The sequence below is a fragment of the Xenopus laevis genome, chromosome 2L, assembly GCF_017654675.1.
Source record: "Xenopus laevis strain J_2021 chromosome 2L, Xenopus_laevis_v10.1, whole genome shotgun sequence".
NCBI lineage: Eukaryota > Metazoa > Chordata > Amphibia > Anura > Pipidae > Xenopus > Xenopus laevis.
In genome coordinates, this window is record NC_054373.1 from 57,094,379 (window position 1) to 57,117,847 (window position 23,469).

The 23,469-nt window shown below is 38.0% G+C and overlaps 1 protein-coding gene across 2 annotated transcripts in view; it reads left to right on the forward strand.

Moving 5' to 3' along the window:
* Window positions 1-23,469, forward strand: part of sh3d21.L (SH3 domain containing 21 L homeolog) — a 43,778-nt gene that overhangs the window by 12,231 nt on the left and 8,078 nt on the right. Inside the window, 9 exon segments of one of the 2 annotated variants that reach the window (NM_001114840.1) lie at window positions 1,731-1,799; window positions 3,254-3,363; window positions 4,209-4,299; window positions 4,486-4,568; window positions 5,474-5,516; window positions 7,707-7,822; window positions 8,945-9,043; window positions 11,687-11,732; window positions 15,550-15,654. In NM_001114840.1, coding sequence (NP_001108312.1) covers window positions 1,731-1,799; window positions 3,254-3,363; window positions 4,209-4,299; window positions 4,486-4,568; window positions 5,474-5,516; window positions 7,707-7,822; window positions 8,945-9,043; window positions 11,687-11,732; window positions 15,550-15,654 — 762 coding nt within the window. 2 annotated transcript variants of the gene reach the window in all.

The following is a 23,469-nucleotide window of genomic DNA, read 5'->3' on the forward strand; positions in this document are numbered from 1 at the left end:
CTTTATTTCAGCCTATTACACATTACTTCATCATTCAGTTCCTGCCCAAGTGGTTCTTACCAGGTTCATTTAAACAAATTTTAATAGCTAATGTTTAGTTCTGCGTAATGAAGGTACTCATACTATTGTCTTCTCTGCTTAAACCTTTTAGACTAGCGCAAGCCTGGTGCTTAATGGACAGAGTTTCTTAAAGGGATCCTGTCATCGGAAAACATGTTTTTTTTCAAAACGCATCAGTTAATAGTGCTACTCCAGCAGAATTCTGCACTGAAAAACATTTCTCAAAAGAGCAAACAGATTTTTTTATATTAAATTTTGAATTCTGACATGGGGCTAGACATTTTGTCAATTTCCCAGCTGCCCCAGTCATGTGACTTGTGCCTGCACTTTAGGAGAGAAATGCTTTCTGGCAGGCTGCTGTTTTTCCTTCTCAATGTAACTGAATGTGTCTCAGTGAGACATGGGTTTTTACTATTGAGTGCTGTTCCTAGATCTACCAGGCAGCTGTTATCTTGTGTAAAGCTCCCCATAGATTCTTCTTGCCGAACGACCGATTTTAGGGAATCCCGACCAATCCTTCGAAATTATCGTGCGGTTAGTGGGATTCGAACGATCGTACATCTTACGATTTTTCAGCCGACATCTGTCAGGAAATTGATCGGCCAGGTCAAAAAATCTTTGTCGGTCCCAGTGCAATCTATCTATGTTTGCAGGGCCAAGCAGGCAGCTCCCCTTTGTTTTCCTGTCAAATTGGTCTTTTTAGTTGATGGTAAATTCGTACGATCGTACGATCGTTCTGAGAAGATCGTGGTCTCACAATCAGGATCTGATCTTTTAAAAATCTCAACATCTATGGCCAGCTTTAGGTAGCTGCTATCTGGTTACCTTCCCATTGTTCTTTTGTTTGGCTGCTGGGGGGGAAAAGGGAGGGGGTGATATCACTCCAACTTGCAGTACAGCAGTAAAGAGTGATTGAAGTTTATCAGAGCACAAGTCACATGAATTGGGGCAGCTGGAAAATTGACAAAATGTCTAGCCCTATGTCAGATTTCAAAATTGAATATAAAAAAATCTGTTTGCTCTTTTGAGAAATGGATTTCAGTGCAGAATTCTGCTGGAGTAGCACTATTAACTGATTCATTTTGAAAAAAAAGTTTTTCCCATGACAGTCTCCCTTTAAACAACCCCAGATAAAGTCCCCTAAGAAAGCATTTTGTAGCTGTCTGTAGGGTGAGATGTTTTCTTTCCTGGATTGGTCATACATTGGTGTGCCAAATGTTTAGGCTAGCAAACTGTCTGCAGGCATATTTACACACTGGAAGGATTTGGACACAAATATAGAAATAACACACCATATTAAATACATTTAAGATGAGGTAAGTCTAACACTTCTGTGCCTAAAGGCGGTACGTTTGTTTCTAACCTAGATGCAAAGCAGTCATTATAAAACAGAACAGTGGGGAAATTTTGCAATGCAGACACTTATGTGGCTTGTCATAGTTTCTTTTATTGAACTATACAGTGATTTTGTTTCATGCCTTACATAGCTTTATCTGTTAAAATTTACTGTGTATCTGAAGGCTGTGCATCATATGAACCCTGCTGATTTAGTGCTTCTACAGAAGGATATTGCCTCCCATAACTATCATAGCTGTGACTTGTACCCATAGCACTTGGAATTGAACTTTAAACGGCTTAATTGAACTGTTATACTATTTCTCTATCTACAGCATCCATTGTACCTAAGAATCCCCAGGAGGAGCTCCCAGACACACAGGCACCCACTGATGATGGTTATGGTAATGTAAATGTACCTTTGAACTAAAGTTCAGACAGATGTTTGCTGAGTTTGTGCATGTGTGCATGCAGTGTGTTACAGTATATCCATTAGGAAAGGTTAGAACCATGCCTCAGGTCTGCTCTGATTCATCTATAAGCTAGGTAGTATTTTATGAATGATGGGTTGAACTTGATGAGTATGTTGTTTACCTTATAGTATGTTATTATTCTCACCCATAAAATATTATTATTTAAATTATTATAGGCAACGTGCATCCATCTCTCATTCTGGTTTGGACTGTGCCCTATTAAGTTAGGTTTACACTGACCAGTAAGCATTTATTTAATGCAGTCTGCAGCCTACCTAAGGGGCTGATTTATTTAAAACTAGCTGATACATGGAAAGATACACTTATTTGGCAAGACCATCAAACAAGCTGATCTTTCCTCAATATGCCCACCTTGAGGATCATACCAATCAGAATACAATCAACCAATTCAAATATTTTTTTTCCATCTTCCTGCTGATCAGAGTTAATCACTGATTTGTTCAAATTGGTTATTGCCCAGGTACAAATTTGCTCACTGTTAGTAAACGAGGCAGCTACAGAAACTACACAGCTGCTGTGGGGTTAGGAAGATTCAAATTATATGAAAGTTCAGATGTATAAGGGTACTGGCATATGGGAAGATCTGTTGCCCACGGTTAAATCTGCGATACTGCGGATGACAAATCTCCCCAAAATGCTTTACCACTGGCAATTAAGTAAATCACTGGTGGGAAAACATACATGGGACTTCATTTTCCAAGTCGCCCGAGGTTTCCTTGTGAATTAGTGTCTGGCAACTTTGGAAAATAAAGTGCTGCATATATTTTCCCATCTGCAAATTTAATTTATCACCAACTGGAAAACATTTTTTGTCACTCCCAGTAAATGCAAATCTCCCGGTGTACCATTAGCCTAAATACTTAACTAACAACTTTAACAACTTAAGTAGTGCATTGCAGTATCTGTAAACAAACATTATAACAGAGCCTGAACTTGGTATAGAGATATATGGTATAGATCTATAAGATAGTGGTATACTACTATAAATCACATAACAAGGTACTATAGATGGGCTCCCACAACCCCAAAAACTTCTCCACTACCAAGATAACCATAAATTTTCATTATAAATACCCTCTGGTTGTAGTGCTATATCAGTTGATTTGAATTGGTCTGCCATTTTGGGGGGATACTTAAATAGCAGATGAAAGTTTTGGTGGGCCCTGGGCAAATAACCCTTTAGCCCATTTATTAAAAAAGCCTTTCTAACTGTTAAACCTGTATAGATTTTAGGTTTTCCAATATAATATTATTATGTCTTAAATTGCCAATATTTTTATATTGATTTGTAGCTTATGAATGAGCTAAAGACCTGTGTTAATTCACCATTTTACAAAGGAATTTTTTTATCTTTCCTTTCCCAGCTGGGGTCAATAAGAAGAAACGTTGGTGCAGAGTCGAGTATACCTACAAAGCAAGCAGTGCCGATGAGCTGGATCTCTCTGTAGGGGATACTTTTGAAGTATTAGAAGAGGTGAGGAGGACAGAATGGCTATTTTTTATTTTCTCCATTCTGCGTGTAAATTTATTCTTTTAAAAAGTCTATGTGAATTATACAAAGGGACTGATTTGCCTTCAAAGGAGAAAGAAGTAATTTTAGTTGTAGAAAATCCTTTCCTAATAAGTGGCTTTTAAAATTGACAAATGTTGGAAGTCCTGTCTGAATCCTTATATTGGACATGCATGAGCCAGTGGTTCCAAAGCAGAACATGTATAAGTACTGCTAAAAGTTGAAATTGGATAACACTATATTAAGGTTAGTTTCCTTTATTTTATGCAAAAAGGTAAAGAGATTGGTAACATCTCTCAGAAGAAGCAAATTCTTTGGCTGCAATTTGCACATAAAATTTTAACAATATAATAACAAATACACCATTTTTCAGTTATAGTAAACTATAGTAATACATTGTTTATCTGCCTACATATAACTAAATCTTACTACTGACTGTTATAATACTAAGGCTGGAGCAACTTTTGCACCTTTTATTATATTAGGCCCTGTGGCTTTTACTTCAATTATTTTGAATCCAAACAAAGTGTTGTTATATGGGGATCATTTGCTACAGTGTTGTCCATCTGGAAGCCTACAGACCTCCAAAAGATTCTTATAGTCCCCAAAAATGTCCAAAGACAACATAAATGTCTTTATATATATTTGGTATATTGAATATTTGGCTAACTACATGCAAATGCAAATTGTTGGACAACAATACATGAATGTTGGTATCAGGATGTATTCCTGAAGTAGGATTAGTGGAACAAAGTAATTTGGTAAAATTTCCTAACATCGGATCCCTACCATATTATTTTCTCATTTAGATTGAAGATGGCTGGTACTTAGGCAAGAAAGGAGATGTAGTTGGTGCTTTTCCATCTAACTTTGTAAAAGAAATCCCAGAGCCTCCTTCTGGTAAGAACAGTGTCAAAGTTTCCAACTTTGTTGCCTTTCTGTATTCTGTTTATATCTGATGTCTTCGGGTATTTCTTTTGTGAACCATCATTTGTATAAAATCAGCTTGGGGACACAGTAGGTAAAATACATTTAATACATAGCAACATGTTTCCATTAAGTAAAACTATTTTTTTTTGTCTGTAGATAAAATACCAGAACATTCAAAAAATGCCAAAAAGAGGCCAGCAATGATGGATATTAACTTCTCAGCCAAAGAAGAAGGGAAGGTTAGAGATAAGAGCATAAAAAAATGCAGAATAAAGATGAAGAGAAAAGAGAATATATACTATGCTTTAGAACAGTGATGGACACCTGGCAAGATTTCATGGCCCTCATATATGGCCCCTGGGTTGTAAAAATGTCCTGCAATATATATTGTGTTGGTGATAGTATCAAACAGTGCAGAAATACTGTATGTAACTTGTGCACAGAGTACTTGTTGATCCAGGGCCGGAACTAGGGGTAGGCAGAAGAGGCAACTGCCTAGGGCGGAATGATTTGTGGGTGCTGGACAGGTACCTCTTCTGCTTACCCCTAGGGCACCCAACTGGCCTGACCCACCTCTGCGTTGGTCCAACCAATTGCTGAATAAAGCATGGTACATAATTGTGTACAATGCCAGACCATAGCACCGACTTTTAGGGGGTCATTTATTAAAGGTCGAGTTGTGTTTTTCCTGAAAAATTGAAGTTTTTCGGGAGTAGTTTTACTAAAAACACAAATTTTTGGGGAATAAGAAAAAACTCGAATTTTTCGAGATTTAAAAAGCTGTTAAAAGCCGGAATCCAAAAATACTCCAGCTAAAACCTGTCAAGGTCATGTAGATTTCAATGGCAGAGGTCCCTTTAACCATTTGAAGATGTGTTTTGCCTTCATGATTTTTAATTTTTTTTATGGTGGTTTTCGCTCAAAAACTCCTATCAATTCGAGGTGTTTGAGGGTTATTTTTTTTTTTCGAGTTTTTGCCCCTTATTGGATTCAATCAATTTTTTTACATTCAGGTTTTTTTCATAAACAGGCAAACATGTGACAAATACGACCTTTGAGTAATTACCTAGTATATTATTTATCCATTTCCGCACCCTGGTTACATGCTTTGCTTAAGTCATTGATTGCTCTTGTCATTTTACAGTGTAAACAAGATGATAAACCAGTACCAGAGAACCAAAGCAAAGGTAACTTTCTGGGTGGAACTGGCAAACAGCCAGAAGCATATAATATTTTGCAATCATTGTGGATGCTATACTTGGGGACCCATCTTTTCCAAATTCATCTGCTGGTTTTTACAGGGAATACTTAGGGGAACCTAAATATTTGGAATTAACGAATTTCTTTAATACAGTACAAAAGACTTCACGTCCATGTAAACTGCACCTTCATTTGTATGGAATTCCTTCAGTTTTGAGATCTGCCTTGATAAGGCAAATAAAGGGAAGTACTATTGCCTTTTCCTGAGTTACAATCCAGTAATATTTGAAATATATATTATGTAGCCATGATCTCTAAGAGGAGGGCCTCTGCAATTAATATTTACATATATTAATATTAATTATTGCAGCTGAAAAACATACACAAATGAGAAAGAATGGGGACAACTACTGCAAAGTTAATAGTCCTTTTCATTATTAATATATTGCCTGCCCCAGGGTGATGGCCCCTGTCAACAAGTAGAATGAGGCCCCGTGGTGTCTATCTAGACCCACTGACAGGGCTCCCATTTGCCACCCCCACTGAGAGTGGCCCTGCCCACACAGCTTCTACCCTATTTGCATGCATATTCAGGCACCTGTGTTCCCTGTAGGTAGAAAGAATATGTAATAAAATTGCTCCCACAGAACAACATGTGGGGGGTTAATACAACTAGAAAAGAAGGGACTGAAATAAGAAGAGACTGAAATAACAGATGTAACACCCTCTTGGCGACCCCCCTGGTGCCAAGGTTGTACATTCTTATCAAACACCAGTGCAGATCCTGAGTCCCCTTTGCAAGATGAAAGGGTACTGGGAATTTAACAGACACTTTGCTTTATAAAAATATCAACTTTATAATAACGAAAGTGCAGTTTAAAGGGTAAGTAAAACTGTCATAATACAATTATGCATTCAAATAGCATGCCCCACTACCCTGAAAACCCTGTAACAATCCAGTCCTGGCACTTCCCTACCAGGCAAAGTCCCGCACTTCTCCATTATCAGATACAGAGTTTCAGTCCCTTATCCCCAATGAGCACAATTGGTCCCAGGTAGCGCTAGTACTCAAATACCTCTCCTCACTGGACCCGGTACTTATTCCCATGTGGCTGGCATCAACAAAGCCTGTGTCACAAACGGAAAACATGCTGGATCCTCTCCTTTTCTATCCTCCCCTGGGCACCACTCACCCTGGGGATTCACTAACATGGGTAGGCTCATCCAGAGCTGGAGCAGGCATCCACAGCGATGAAATCCATTCCGTGAAGCACATGCAACTTGCTTTATCCTCCAGACATAGCTCCCAGCACTGTCCATAGCGTGAGCACACTGTTGCTAAACCCATAGCTGAACTGTAGCTCCCAGCAGGGCCGGGCCATGCTGGCTGGGCGCCCCAGGCAACCCAGCCAGCTGTGACGGCCCCTCCGCTCCACATGCGTACTGACGTGCACATAGGACGTCAGCGCGCATGCGCACTGACCGATCACATAGGAGGCGCGCACACGCGTCGACCTCTCCTCTCCAGGTACACTCTCCCCCTCATGTACGCGCATGCGCACAAATAGGCGCATGGACTGGAGCGGCACTTACTCAGCCGGACTAGGGGTAGGTAGCAGTGAGAGGTGCGTGCCTGGCACCCCTCAAGCTTTGCCTACTCTGCCTACCCCTAGTTCCGGCCCTGGCTCCCAGCACTGTCTATAGCACGAGCATTCCGAGTCCAGATTTGGGAATCAGTAGAGGCCTCCTGCCTCTACATATTGGCTGCTGAAATAACTCTCCCCTCAGTGAAGTAGCATCCAGCAGTAAGACAGTAATGGATGTGTGAAAACATCTCTCCTATTTACAGTAAAGGGGTGTGGCAGCGACACCTAGTGACATCCTCCGGTATCTGCCATGCTGCACAGGCACAAGGGCTCTTGCCCCTGCCAAAACTCTAGGAGACACTGTGGCTCAAGTCTAAGCAGGGGATTTCCGTGTCCCTACATAGACATATAAATATGGCTTAGATTCACACTAGAACGTCTATGGCTACACTGCTATTACCTACACTTTGGCTCAAGTTTAGGATTTGTGAAAGGAGCTTTATATTGCAGTTTATGCTGCAAAAATCTACTCACAGATTACTGAAAATGGCTTGTGTTTCCATACTGGTACCATTGCTTTTTTTTTTGCAGTAGACTCTTCACTTCCTCAGGCCAAAGAATATTGTAGGGTCATGTTCAACTATATACCTTTTCTACCTGATGAACTTGCGTTAAAGAAGGGTGATGTGATACTGCTCATAAGCAAGGTATGATTGGGTTAATGTAAAATCACTAGCAATATGTAATTTTCCATAAATTAAACTAAGATTTAAAAAGTAGCATCCATGTTACAGATATAGAATCTTTTTCTGTACATAATTTATTGATACTAACAGGAGCTGGCATGCTTCTTCTATTTATCTCTTTATTTAAGAGCTAGAGCCCACAGTTTGTAGTAATAATGCTTTGCAATTGACCTATTAATAGGATTTTGAGATTTGACTCAGATGCATATTTGCACCAGTGCAGTGATTCATGTCAACCGATCAGGCCCCATATGTAAATTAATTTCTCCCTTCTACTCTGATATGGAACACTATAATCTATTTTATCAGAAGGCATTGGCCACCCACCCAGTTGTAGCAATGTCTCTTTTACCTTAGTATAGCTCAAAGAACATTTATATGAATTCTTTAAGACAGCCAGTTAAGTTTAATACATTTATCAATTAGCATTGACATGTTGCACATTCTTAAAAAATTATTTAAATTTTTTTTTTCCTGAAATGCACATGGGTGGCAAATAAAATTCTTCAAGGGGCGTTATAAAACTATGTTTCTCATATATTCTTGTGCTGAAACTAAAGCTATTCCATGTTTGGTTCTTGAGAGACAGAAAATTTGATTTTTTGTTCATAATGAATAAAGTTGCATGTAGGTATATACTACACCTTTAAAAGCTTAAATAATTAAGGGGCACATTTACTAAGGGTCGAATTTCGAAGTTAAAAAACCTAGCAATTCGACCATCAAATGTGATACTTCGATTAAAAAAAATATTTGACTTCTAAAAACTTAGCCAAATACTGGCTATAGGTTCTAAGAGGTCCCCATAGGCTAACATAGCAATTTGGCAGGTTTAAGGTGGCGAAGTGTCGAAGTCGAAGTTTTTTAAAGAGACAGTACTTCGATTTTCGAATGGTCGAATATTCAAAGTTTTTTCAATTCGAATCAAATTTTGGCCTATTTGATGGTCAAAGTATACAAAAATTACTTCGAAGTTTTTGAGTTTGAAAATTCACTTAGAATTCACTTCGACCCTTAGTAGATGGGCCCCTAATATCACAATACTAACTCTGTTGGTCAATATACTCTTGTTTTACCTTATAGGAGACAGGAGATGAAGGTTGGTGGCAAGGAGAACATAATGGGAAAACTGGGCTGTTTCCAGACAACTTTGTTATACCAATTCCTCCAGATATGCAAAATGTAAGTGTGTGCTGTAGATGCTGCCAATTGGAGTTGTATATGTGTATATGTATAGTTGTCTATGTTTTCTTTTGCTTATCTAACCACAGACTATGCTTCCACTTTACTTGTATCAATGCAAAATGAAGAGAATGTAGATGTTTAGCTGAAATTCTGATATGAAAGATTTTTCTGTAACATTACATTGGAGATGGCAAATATCCAGCTGCAAAATTCTTCTGTTATACTACACACAAGTTTATGGTACAGTCAATGGGTGCAGACACATTCTACAAGACAATTAAAGGGGAACGCCACAAAAACATAATTTAAGCTTTTTGAAAAGTAAACATAATTTCAAGCAACTTTGCAGTATACATCGTTTAAAAAATATGCAGACTTTCATTATTTTTAATGGTTTCTGACAGTTCACTAAGCCTAGCCCTCTGCTCTCCTGCTGATCTCTCTGACTACTTTGCTGAGCTGGCTGACTACTCTTAATTTGTATCAACAGCCAGCTGTCCTCAGTCTGCATCCTCCAAACCCCACAATTCCCTGCACACACAATTTCAATAAGGAATGGAACATCACAGTGCAATGCATTGTGGGTTATGTAGTTATGTAGTTATGTGGGTTATGCTGTCTTTAAGCTGTGGAGAAATTGTTACAATTTGTCAGTGTTTTAGTCCCTCCTTCCCTGCCAGGATTTCAAACAATGCAGAAAGAAAAGAACTGTTAAAACAGCTGGATTTCAGCATAGAAAATTGCATTTATTCGTACTTTTTGAAGAAATGGGTAACTGTGTTGAATATGTTAGGGGTTTCTGTGTTATGGGGGCCTCTTTATCACATGTTGGTTTGGAAGCCAGAGTTCCCCTTTAAGTTTGTCAGTGCCAATGTCTGTTATAGGCAGTGTGCTTGCCATTTAAGAACCCTATTTAAAAATAGTATTTCAATAATAATAATAATGCACCCACTATAGTCTAGGTAGAGATGTTGACTTCCTAGTTATGATTTGTCTGACATTGTTGACCACCCTCTTTCATGCCCCACCCATTCACCAAGCTCTGCCCTAGATCAGGAGACTTTTGGAAAAATGATGGTGGTTAACAGCCCTTTTTTGGTGCACGTGTATCAGTAAACGTTCCCCTTTGATAATTAATAAATGCCAGTTTTTAATGTTACCAATTCTGTAATCCTAGGTTTTAAGTTATAGTTTATAATTTTACAGTGCCCAATCTTTCACTAAAATGTATATTTATGCACATTTAATTGCTAAATCATGTGTGCGGTGATAGGCTGAGCAGTGTAAAGCAGCCAGTAAATAATTGATGGTGTATTGCCTTAAAGGGGACCTGTCACCCTAAGAAATAATTTCAAATTATTTTCTATCATGTTAGTTGAGCAAAATAAACTTTACTTACACTGTATTTATTATTTAAATTTTGTTTCCTTCTGTCTTGGAATTATACAATAACAGCAAGCAGGCAGCAGCCATTTTGTGGACACGTTTATTAAGGGAAATTGTGTATCACCCCAAAATCTTGTGTATGCACCAGAATGGGGGACGTAATGTCCATGTGCAGTGCCCTACACAATTATAGAGCCTGAGGAGGGAAGGGAAGGGGGAATGTGAGGAGAGCAGTGACATGTAGTAAGTGCTGAATGGAAAGTGAAAGTAATTGACTGCCCCTCCTCTATGCTACGGGCATAGAGGCGGGGCAGGTAATATTTGATTGACAGTTTAGATATTTAAACACCTTTATAACAGGTATGGATATTTTAATGAAAAATATTTTTGGGGTTTCATATTTAATTTGCAAAGGACTTTCATTATGCAGCTTTTTATGTGTAGGTGACAGGTCCACTTTAAGTTTGCTAGATGCCTGATCACATAAACTGCATGTGCCATTGCCTCATAGGGCATTCACTTTATATTAGTGAAGAATAGACTGAAAGTCCCATAATGGAGGGTAGCAGTGGCAGCTACAAATGGCAGGCAGCTACTGCTTCTGGCTGTGTCCTCAGGTAGTAGTCTGCAGATCCATGTGCTCTATTATCTATGCCATTAAGAGCGGAATGGGAACCCCCCTCATTATCGGACATCATTTCTTATATGAATCAGCTTAGTTGGCAAGAAGGCTTAATAACTAAAACTAAAGGAAGTATTTCCAAAGATTCTTTTAGGCTGGTTTGGTCTCCTTATTTTGAAATCTGTAACTCCAATACTGGCGATCAAATAATGCACTTTCTTCAATAGTTAGATGACCTATCTGACATTCCAGATGATAAATGGGCTTTTTCTTTCTTTTATTACATGTGCATCCACTGGCTTAGTTAATTTTTAGTTAGTTTTTGTTATTTTTCATGAATGATATAGTTTTGATAATATCATGCCATTGTCTCATATGCAACATTATTTTGTTCATCTGCATAACATTTGTTGTCATTTTGATTTCATTTGTTTAATATGAAAATCAAATAAAATATTTTAAACAGTAAGAGCTGAATGGGACAGAAAGGGTCACTCCTTTTTACTTTATTGTGTAAAAAAGGCATAAAATCATTTGCACCAGTCAGATTTGCATCAAGCAGCTATTAGACCGACAAGCCTAATTTCAGCAATGGAAGTAACAGTGTTGTATCTATTTATTATAATCTGCAGAAAACCAACAAACTTCCAACTCGAACTTCAACTATAAAGGGCCCAGGTAAGGATCCATGTTTTGACAACAAACACAGTCATTCTTACTGTGTATAAATATAAATAGAATCAACTGTATTATGGCAGCAAGGATCTGGTCTAGCCTGTCCTAAGAAATGTAGTTCATTCTTATTTTTTTGTTTATTTTTGATCGAACAGAGAAGTGCACTTTCACTGCCCTCAGTTATGTAGATCACAAAAAAATTTGCCAACTCACAAACGGTGCCCTGTACTTTATACTTTGCCTAATGGTAAGTACAGAGCTCCCTTGTACTTCTATGTGTGGCACTTTGAGCATTGTAACTCACTCACACAGTCCAAAATTTCAGGCCTGGGCCTGGGACAGTAGGTCTTACTGCAAGTTCACATGCAATAGAATTGAGGCAAGCACACTGACAATCAATAGGGAATTACATCCTTTCCTTTAAAATCTTTTTTTAAGTTATAACTTGCATGCAGTGTGTGGTATGCACAACATTTCGGGGGCTCCCACCTCCATTCCTCAGGTGCAGATCTACATCTGCAGCAGTGTTACAAGTCAGTGAGTGTGGATAGGTTTATTTTGAAATCACTGTTCTAAAGAGCATGTTGTTTGTATTGTAAGAAACAAAATTCCTATTTTATACATGATGTTTGTCTTCATATATTCTGTAGGAGTGCATTAGGGTTGCTGCTTGGGTAAAGTACTTGCCTCACCATTCAGTGATGGCTCAATAGTAATGCTCATGTTTGTGGTATTACAGCTTAGAGTAAATATAGGGGCCACAAGGGACATGGAGCTAAGCCAAGCCTACACTCCCGACACAGCCTGAACTAGCGAACTGGATAGTCTATCAAATGTCAATGGGGCTGCTGCTAGCTGTCACAGACCAGTTCTTAAATTTAACCCGCATGGGACTGTTTTGGCCTATATGACCTATATTGAATCTCAGTCCAAACATGCTCTCTTCCCAGCAGAGAGCAGCTTGAGGAGATGGGTCAGTGACCAGAGGGCCCTTTCATGCCTTATGCTAACTGCGTCCCGCCCCCCCCCCCCCACCCATAGACAACACAAGGGCTACCTGGGCACACTGAGAATATTTAAGCCCTATAGCAGGATGGTGACAATCTCTAGGTTAGGCCAACAGAAATCCCTCAATGGGGAAAACTATGTCCATTTTTTAAAGGCAATTTTGTTGTTTTAACAAGCACTAAACAACCCAAAAGAAAGTAGAACAATTGACTGTTGTGATGTGTTACAATGATGTAGATCGGTGCTGGTTCACATATGGTCTCTTGCATACTCTCAGCATCAAGTTGCTGTCACTGATAGTTGCTGATGCCAAAGTGGATAGGGAGGTTTTGCATCAGAGAGGTGCAGGTCATGTATACGTCAGGGAGTCTGGATCACACCAGGCCCCCCACACCTTGTCAAATTTGTCTGTTGCACCCCTTATTTCATACATCAGTTTGATTAGTGAGAGAGATGAATCTATCAGCTGGCTCCGGAATGGTATGGTGGGGGGGATGTTCCCCATCCAGTGCATGATCACTGCCTTCTTGGCATAAAACATGAGGGAGCACAGACAAATTCTTGCTGCAATGGTGGGTTTTATATCGTCAATCACTCCCAATTTACATTGGGGGCACAGATCATCCTGGCTTTTGCTGAATTTTTACAGTTTAAGGGGGTTATATAAACCTGATGGAGAAACTTATACTGTATAAATCTGCCTTTTATCAAGATTAAGAAACTACAAGCAGTGTCTACTGCTTCCTCTCACTGTTCTTGGTTGAGGTCAAGAATAGACTGTGCCTAAAGGTGGTAGGCTCTATCAAAAGGAAGTTTGACTGCTTCCATACTGTTTTGATATAGTATAGGCAATATTTTGCAAGAGAGGGTTGATGGACAGTGCTCTATAGGTTAACCTTGGCCATTACAGGGGTGAGAGTGTAAAACTGCTTCTGGAAGGTGTGTCTAATCTGAATGTACCTATAGAATTGTATATGTTGATCAGGTAGCCACTCTTGTGGGTCTTGGAATGTAGGAAATCGTGTATTTGGTAACAGATCAGAAAGCTTTTTGAAGCATAGTTGTGAGCAGTATTTGAAATAGGTGGGGAGGAATTGTGTTGCCCCACAGGCGAAGGTTGGGTGATGTGGTAACGGATGGCCTAAATGCTTCAGAGCCATAGTCCATGCTTTGTGTGGAGTAATAAGTATGTCAGACAAGGTACCCATTGCAGAAGGGTGCTTGTAGTGGTAGGTACTGGGTCATCCATAAAATGTAGAATGGAGACTTGGCGGACCATATTAGGGTTGAGAAAAAAGCACCATTGTATGTAGTTGATTTGGGAAACTATATAATAAAAATAAAAGTGTGGGAAGGGCAGTCCCCCTTTGGTAATGGGAGTGTTTAGTCTTTCCTAGGAGATACAGGGGTTTTTATTCCAAATAAATGGGAGTATACATTTCTTTAAAAAGGAACAGGGATTAGTGAACGGACTGTTTTGATAAATTTCTTTAAAAAGGAACAGGGATTAATGAAGGGAGTGTTGTGAAATATGTACAAAAGTTTGTGTAAGTACACCATCTTTATGATATTCAGTCACCCCATAGCATCAGTGGTAGGTTAGCCCAGTGTTTAAGGGAGAGGGAGTCAGTAATTGGGTCTAGATTGAGTTGCACAAAGGAATATGGGTCTTGACACCCAGGTATTTAAATGAAGTAGCCCACTTCAAATGTAGGCCTGGAGGCGGCAGTGTGGGTAGGGGGTTGGAGTCAAAGCCATGTACATTCAACTAACTATTGTAGCATTGATAAGCAAACTAATGGTTTGGGGCAATTGCTTGTCATTACTATCACAGTATGTAGTTTAATAGATTTCAGGGGTCATACATAAAAATCTAAGCCCAATTTTAGGAGTGGTAGTGGCCTAAGCACCTAGTCATTTTAGCATTGCATGAGCTAATTGTGGTTTAAGAGGTATAGTGAAGTGCTGATTGCTGCAAGGTAGCTTTCTACTTAATGGCTACAATAAGCAGACTTGCAGGATCAATGTTCCTGATTTGAGTGTTCTGAATGACACACAAGCGAGGCACATACGACAGGATGTCTATATGCCAACCACCTCATACCCCTGATATATGGAGAAATGCCAAACCCAGGCAGCACCAGAGAGATTAAACTGTTCATGCTTAATTCTAGGAGTCTCTAAGCACCAAGAGAAGCTCTTATACAAGGTGCAATATTTCACCTTCCCACTTTATTGTAAAGAGCCCTATGGTTTTCTTTGTTGCTTTTTGAGAATAGTGGGGTTTTTTGCACAGACAGCAATTTTCTAACCCACACAGGAAGAGAGGCTGTTTAACCTGTGTGGTGATACTGAGAAGAAATTTATTACACTCAACCTCAAGCCTATTGAAAAGATTGCATTGTAACACATGGTAAGACTTCTCACTACAGCAGCAGGAAATACAGCACACTTTCCGTCTACACTTGATTTTCATCATGATGTACCATTAGGCACATGCACATATACGAACGTGTTTATTCACTTCTTCATTCAACAAGATATGCAAAATTCCTCCAAGATCCTTTTTTTCTTGAATTTGTGTTGGATTTTTAATTGTTACGTCTTGTCTCAGGAGAAACTTATCCAGAAGCGAAAACAGATATTAGGTAAATAATGCCAATCTGAAGTTATACTGAGGGTGATGCTTATAACACAATTGCCTTTTTAGTTAATTATTTTAATCATTTAATCACTCCAGTAAGTGACTTCCAATCATATTTCTAGAAGAATTCACATCATTGTGAATTTTCTATATTCTGTATCTCTACAGAGACTAAATCAGACCTAAATATCATGGATAAAAAGCCTCAAGAAGTTAACAAGTCCGCTGCAGAAGTCAACAAACATGAACCCACAGCAACTAAGGGCCAGAAAGGTAAGAATGAACACCGTCTCTACTGTAGACTTAAATGGGAACTATTTAATATATTATTCATCTGAAATAAGAAACTTTCTAAATAGAATCAATTAAAAATTCTGCATTCTTACTGAAATAATCAAGTTTATCGTGACGGATTGCACCTCAATGGAAGGGGGGTCCACTGTGCTAGGGGAAAGGGTGGCTAAGAGGTTGGGGTTGTTTTTAAACTAGGCAAGGGGGCGGGTGAGATAAAGAATTATGGGGAAGCTAGGGTAGACGGGGCAGTGGGATTAGTAAGGGGTCATGGGGAGGAGTGAGGGGGACCTACAGTTAAGCAGCTAAGGAGCTCTGCTACAAGCTCTGTTACAAGGAAAACAGGCTAATACTAACTTAACATATAATTCTCCACTAAGCAATGCAAATTTAAAAAGTAAAAGTAGTAACCTCTGCTGTATGCTGGCAAATGCACAGAGTTTGTCAGGTTAAATGGGAGACCTAGAATTAATTGCATGCTCTAAAAATGATTATATGATTGGTATCAATGAGACCTGGTGGGATGAAACATGTGACTGGACTGTGAATTTAAATGGTTACACCCTTTTTAGGAGGGACAGAGGGATTAAAAAGGTGGAAGAATGTGTTTGTATGTAAAGCCTGAATTAAAGCCATGCACTAAAAAAATAACCATTGATTGCACTGGGGAGGGTAAAGAATCCCTCTGGGTAGAGATTTTGACTTGGCAAAAGGTTACAAAGAAAATTGTCATTGGTTTATGCTATAAACCACCTTGTATAAGTGACGAGTATGAAGCTGCTTCTATTTGTAAAAGTAACTGGGCTTCATACTTGTCCCTTATACAAGGTGGTTTATAGCATAAACCACCTTGTATAAGTGACGAGTATGAAGCCCAGTTACTTTTACAAATAGAAGCAGCTTCACAACTAGGTCAAGTTATTACTATAGGTGACTTCAATTATCCAGACATTGACTGGGGTAATGGGGCTGCTAAGACAGAAAAAGCTAGTAGGTTTGTAAATATGCTGAATGACAACTTTTAATTACAGCTCATTCAAGAACCTACTAGGAATAACTCTCTTTTGGACCTTGTAATAACTAATAATACTGAACTCATTTCTAACATTTGTGTGGGTGAGCATTTAGGGAATAGTGATCATAACATGGCCTCCTTTGAGATGCTGTTGCAGAAGCAATTCTATAAGGGAGTAACTAAAAGACCAAAATTTAGACATGCAAACATTGACAGTATATGGGCATCTCTGCAACATATTAAGTGGGACATGCATTTCACAGGGTAAAACACAGAACAAAAATGGGAAGTCTTTAAAATGCTGCTTAATAAATATACTTGTCAGTATATTCCACTTGTAAGCAAGGAACGTCATTGCAAAGCAAAACCTTTTTGGTTCAATAGAAGTGTTGGTGTTGAAGTGGGTAAGAAAAGATGTGCTTTTAAGGCTTTCAAGTTATCTGGGACAGCCAAATCATTTATAAGGTATAAGGAGGCCAATAAATCAGGCAAGCAAATCGATATGGAAAAGGATATTGCAGCAAGCAGTAAAAATAATACAAAATTATTTTTTCAATATATAAATAGTAAAAAAATGAAGCCGGAAGGGACCCTTAATATCAGAGTTAATGATGGTTTCCTTCTTAATAGTGCCAATTCTAGTAATACAACTAATGATGCCTGGTTCATACATGAGGAAATTCAAAAGAGACTACAACATGTTAAGATTAACAAAGGTCCGGGGCCAGATGGTATTCATCCCAGGGTACTTAGCGAGCTTAGATCTGTGATTACCAAACCTCTTCACTTAATTATTCAGGATTCATTAAGTTTTGGCATGGTGCAGAGAGACTGGCAAAAAAAAATGTGGAGCTGCGCTATATTCAAAAAGGTATCCAGTTCTCAGCCTCAAAACTATGGGCCAGTTAGTCTGACGTCAGTGGTAGGAAAGCTTTTCGAAGGGTTAATAAAGGATAAGATACTGGACTTTATAGCAAATCATAATACTATGAGTTTGTGCCAGCATGGTTTTATGCTTAATAGATCTTGCCAGACTAAGTTAATTTCTTTTTATGAGAAGATGAGCAGGGACCTCAATTCTGGGATGGCAGTGGATGTGATTTACTTGGACTTTGCTAAAACTTTCGATATAGTGCCACACAGAAGGTTACTGGTTAAAGGAATGTTGGCCTGGAACATAGTATTTGTACCTGGATAGAGAACTAAATTGTGCAGAATTGTAGGTTCCATGCAGGATGCTGTCACTTTGCAGAGTGATTTGAAAACTGGGCAGCAATCTGGAAAATTAGGTCTAATGTTGATAAATGCAAGGTTATGCACTTTGGCTAAAATAATATAAATGCAAGTTATACACTAAATGGCAGTGTGTTGGGAGTTTCCTTAAATGAGAAGGATCTAGGGGTTTTGTAGATAACAAGTTGTCTAATTCCGGGCAGTGTCATTCTGTGGCCACTAAAGAAAATAAATTATACAATTTATGTGAGGGTATGGAGGAGTGTGTGTATTGATGCTGGATTTTATTTGGAGGGGTTGAACTTCATGGACTTTGTCTTTTTTAAATCCGATTTAACTATGTAACTGTAACTATCTTCACTATCTCTCTCTCTGCATCTGTTTCTCTTCATTCTGTCTTCATGCAGCAGTTGGGTGTCAGATATTTATTGACAATTATATCCAATATATCTTATAGGGTGACTCCCTTTCCTAGCAGATGAATTACAGTAGAGCTCGCTTAAATAACTGATTCCAGTTCAAAGAAAATCTAACAAAATAATTGCCTTTTGCACATGTATAGAGACATGATGTCTGGTGATTTTAATAGAGTGACCTCTAATACATATTTTAGGCATAAAACACCTATATCCACACCTATAAGATATATTGAATCTGTCAATGTTGATATACTGTCAATGAATATCTGACACCCATCTCCTGTAAGAAGACAGAATGAAGAGAAACAGATGCTGAGAGAGGGATAGTGAAGATAAACTTGATTATTTCAGAAACAATACAGAATTTTTAATTGATTGAATTTAGAATGTTTCTTATTTCAGTATGATGAAGCCTGAATTTATATTAATTTTTCATTTTCATGATAATTCCCTTTTAAAATGGCCATACATTGGCTGAAATGAGCTGCTGATTGGCCCAGTTAGATCACAAGTTAGCAGCTTATAGGCCAATGTATGCTGGCCAGATATCTATTGGGCAGGTTTGAAAATTCCAAAAGGCAATAACTGCTTCAATGTGTTTTAGCCTTATTTGATGGGTCTGTAAAGACCCATATTTGCAACAAGTCTTTGGCCAAGTGGTCAAACAATCGGTTCAGCCAGTTTGATCACCATATTTGACCTATGGATCTGTTAATGTATGGTAGGCTTCATTGATATAGGCAAAGACAGTTATATTCTTGAATTTGCAAATCATATGCATTACACATACAGAACACAAGTATTGGATCTTTCTGGAATTTGGATCTGCATACTGTAAGGAGCAGATTTATCAAAGTTTGAAATTAAAACTCACCACAGAAAAACTCACCCACTTTCTATTCATTCCTATGGGATTTTTAAAAGTGTATTTATCAATGGGTAAAATTCTGAGTTTTATAAATATGTAAACATCCCATAGCTCTGTAGTGAGCTTTAATTTCAAACTTTGATAAATCCCCAATAGGTTTGTTTTGCCTCCAATGTGGATTCTTGCAGTTCAGTTGGGATTAAAGGTACTGTTTTATTACTACAGAGAAAAGGAAATCATTTTTAAAAATCAGAATTATTTGCTTAAAATTGAAACTTTCGCAGAGGGCTTTCCTGTAATTCTGAGCTTTCTGGATAATGGGTTTCCAGAAAAGGCTTGCCATACTTGTATTTCATAATTATAAAACCATTGTCCTTTGGTAAATAATATAATAGACAACTTGGTATGAGGCATGGGTGCACACATTGAGGATAGCAAAAGGAACTGCAGTATTTTTCTGTATGTAGCTTTTCCTGTTCAGTTCAGCAGTTAGGTGAAAACTCAGAGTTTCCAGGGTATAACAACAGATAGCATGACCCATTGGCTGCTCAATGGCAAAAAAAACATGAGCTGCCTAATGCTAGTGGTATGGTAATGGTAATCTAATGGTAATGCTATCTGTATATTTTAGTTTTAGTGAGTTATGAATTAAAGAAGATTGCCATAATTATTAGCCTCACCATATATATGTCCAGCATATTAGCAAATACTTTTTTTGCTGATTTTTTGAATATATTTGAATATATTCTGAATATATTTTATGTAAAGTTAGGTTTCGTTGTTTATTTTCATACAGTGGCTAGTTAATCGTTTAACTAATTAGTGGTTATTTGCAAAAAAAAGTACAAAAACCCCCCCGTAACTGGCTAGTTTTTATTTGCAATTTGCACACTGTGGGGGCTATTTACTAAAATCCGTATTCATTATTTATTTTCTATAGTTTTTGCATTATTTGCCCTTTTCTTTTGACTCTTTTCAGCTTTGAAATGGAGGTCACTGACCCCATCATGTAAGGCTACTCATGTTTTGTTATTACTTGTTTTTATTACTTGTCTTTCTATTTGAGGCCTCCCCTATTCATATTCTAGTCACTTATTCAAATGAATGTAATTTGGACCCTAGCAACCAGGTGGCTGAAATTGCAACCTGGACAACAGCTGAATAAAATGCTAAATAACTCAAAAACCACAAATAATAAAAATGAAAACCAATTGCAAATTGTCTCAGAATATCACTCTCACATCATACTAACAGTTCATTTAAAGGTAAACAACCTCTAGATTTAATCGGATCAGTAAAAAACTTGATAAAATCGGCAAAACCCCGAATCGTACAATTTTTTTTAGGGTTTTTGGCTAAAAACCCTAGATCTATCGGCTTAAACCCAGTGTATTAGCAGACCACAATATCTTCCATTTGGGGTAGAGACATCTCCCATTGACTTATACATGACTTCGACAGGTTTGAGATGGAGGATTTTCAGATTCTGGCTTTTTGCAGCATTGGGGTATAATAAAACTCCAAAAATGCAGTTTTTGCAACAAAAAGCCTGACCAGATAAATTCAAGGTTTAGTAAATAACCCCTGTCTTTTGCTCATTGTGCATTCTCTGCACACTGTATTGGTAAGGGGTGGGAGACACAAAAGAATCCCCCTATGAACAAAGCAAACTGCTGCATTCAATGTGCTGGTGTTACATAAATATAGGATAATAATATTTACATATTAGTGGTGTGGCCCAATATACATGGGTCAGGGATGTGGCTGCCTCTTTAGTTTCTGCTGATTATTTTGCATGTGTCAATTGGGTAGGAGATATAAATCTGGTGCTGTCCTTAACCACTGGTGCAAGGAGATGTGCTGCATTTTTCATTCAGTTACATAGGAAATAATCCAGTCCTAGACCTTAACTTGGTATTCCATTACTTGTGTAAAAGCACTAAGGCTTTGTACTTGTATATGGTCATCAAACTTCTTGGTGATTTCTAATGGCCATCTAGTTTATTATTCCCAATATAATATGTAGGATTCATAAATAGCCTGTAAAATATATCCTTGATGCTTAAATATTATCACCAATTACAATCATTCCATAGTAGAATTATTTGTGTCCTAGGACTGAAATTTGAGTATCAGAAAAACTGAATATTATACTGCCCCATGAATTTATATTAGATTAATCTCCATTGAATTCAAACATTTGCCCAATTTAATTCTGCTTATTTTTCTGTCATGCTTTAGTACTTTGTCTAACTGAGGTCACATTTTTAGAGAAACATGCACAAGTGTATAGAAACGTTACTGTGGCCATTTCTATTAGTTGGCTTTCTAGATCAAATAACCTGCACGTTGTAGTCTTTTGTCATCTTAAAATAAAAATGCTACAGAAACAGCATTGCTTTAATCAAACATTTTGAATTTAATTCTTAAGGAATTGTGGTTGAAACAAGCAATTTTGAACTTGCAGTTGCCAAAACGGTTGTGTATGTATAAGGTTGCATATTACAGGAAATTGCAAAAAAACACAGATTTCTTGATGGGTGATCAGATAGACAGAGCTTTTCTGAAATGAGTCATGAGGTTGGGTAGATGAGGAGACACTTTAAAATGCAGTCACTTGTGCATAGTTTTTGGTACTAACACTTGATAAACATGCACTTGCATATGGGTGTATTTTCCACTTGATAGAGAGCAAAAAATGAAGGTTAGATTGCTGTGTGCACTGTATTTTCTTCTCTTTATATTCGCATTTCTGTCTATGTGTATAAATGCCATACTGCTTGCCTCCATTGCAAGAGATATCCCACTTGCTGATACCAAACAAAGGAAGGAAAAAAATAATAATAAATAATAATAATACAAAACAGTGCTTTCCAACTTTTGTGGTACCCAGGGCCGGAATTTTTCTGGCCTAAGTGATGGACGGCCAATAACTGAAGCCAATGTCGACCACTCCCCTTTTAAAAACAACCACACCCATATTATCACAAGAAATGTTAAGACAATATCCACATTGGTGGTAGAATGGTTGGTTCTCACTGCAGGGATATCACTCATTACTCATATGTGAAAAACATGAAATGAGTCATATTAAGACATATCTTTAAATACATATGCCTCTTCCTCCCCTGTGGATAACACTGCAACCCCCAATACACAATTAAACACATTGGGGGCCCCTTAACAAAGACAGAGTATGGCACATACAAGCAGCATAGGGAAGGCAAAGTATGGCACACACAGGCAGAGTATTGCACACAAAGGGAGCATTGGGCAGGCAGAGTATGGCACACATAGGTAGGGTAGAGCAGTCACAAGTAGAGCATGGTAAGAGAAAGGGAAACCTAACAGGGCCACTCTAAGAGGTACAGTATGTACTGTACTATGTAAGGTGATACAATACCAGTGCTGCTCCTTTAGTCTATATGTGTGTATGGATGATGGATTTTCATTTGGAGGGGTTGAACTTGATGGACTTTGTCTTTTTTCAACCCAATTTAACTATGTAACTATGTAACTATGAGGTGTGAATAGGTGACCAATGTTGGAAACTGACAGTCTGAGGTGTGAACAAAACACTGTCTTAAAGTTGTGAAAAATACATGGGTATGAAGTGTGCACAATGCAGGGCTTTTACAGCTTGAATCTGAGATGTGAACAGTGCAGGGGCCAGTTAGTTCTGATACCTTTTGAAGCTCATACAAAGGTAAGCAATCAAAGCAGTAGTTCTTTTTTAAAGGAAAATTATACCCCCAAACAATGTAGGTCTCTATAAAAAGATATTGCATAAAATAGCTCATGTGTAAAACCCATTTTCATAATAATATACTTTTTTAGTAGTATGTGCCATTGGTAATCATAAATAGAAAATTGCCATTTTAGAAAATAAGGGCTGTCCTCTGGTATCACAGTGCACATAACAAACCAAACAAACCTTGGTCACATTAGCCAATTACCAGTTTCGTAAGTTTCATTAATATGTCACTTAATATGATATAATCTGTTGTTTAAATATTCATTTTGGGGGTAAAGTTTTTCTTTAATGAAAATGCAATTGAATCCTTATTCCTCACTTACTTTTTTCCTAACATGCCTTTATAGCAATTTTAATTTATTAAGCCTTGTCTTGCTGGTATTGTTTCAGACCAGCTAACCAGTGTTTTCCTTATCACTTCTGATAACCTTCCTATCCCTACCCTTAAATATATGAATTACCCCAAATATATATATATATATATATTAATTATTAAATATATATTAAA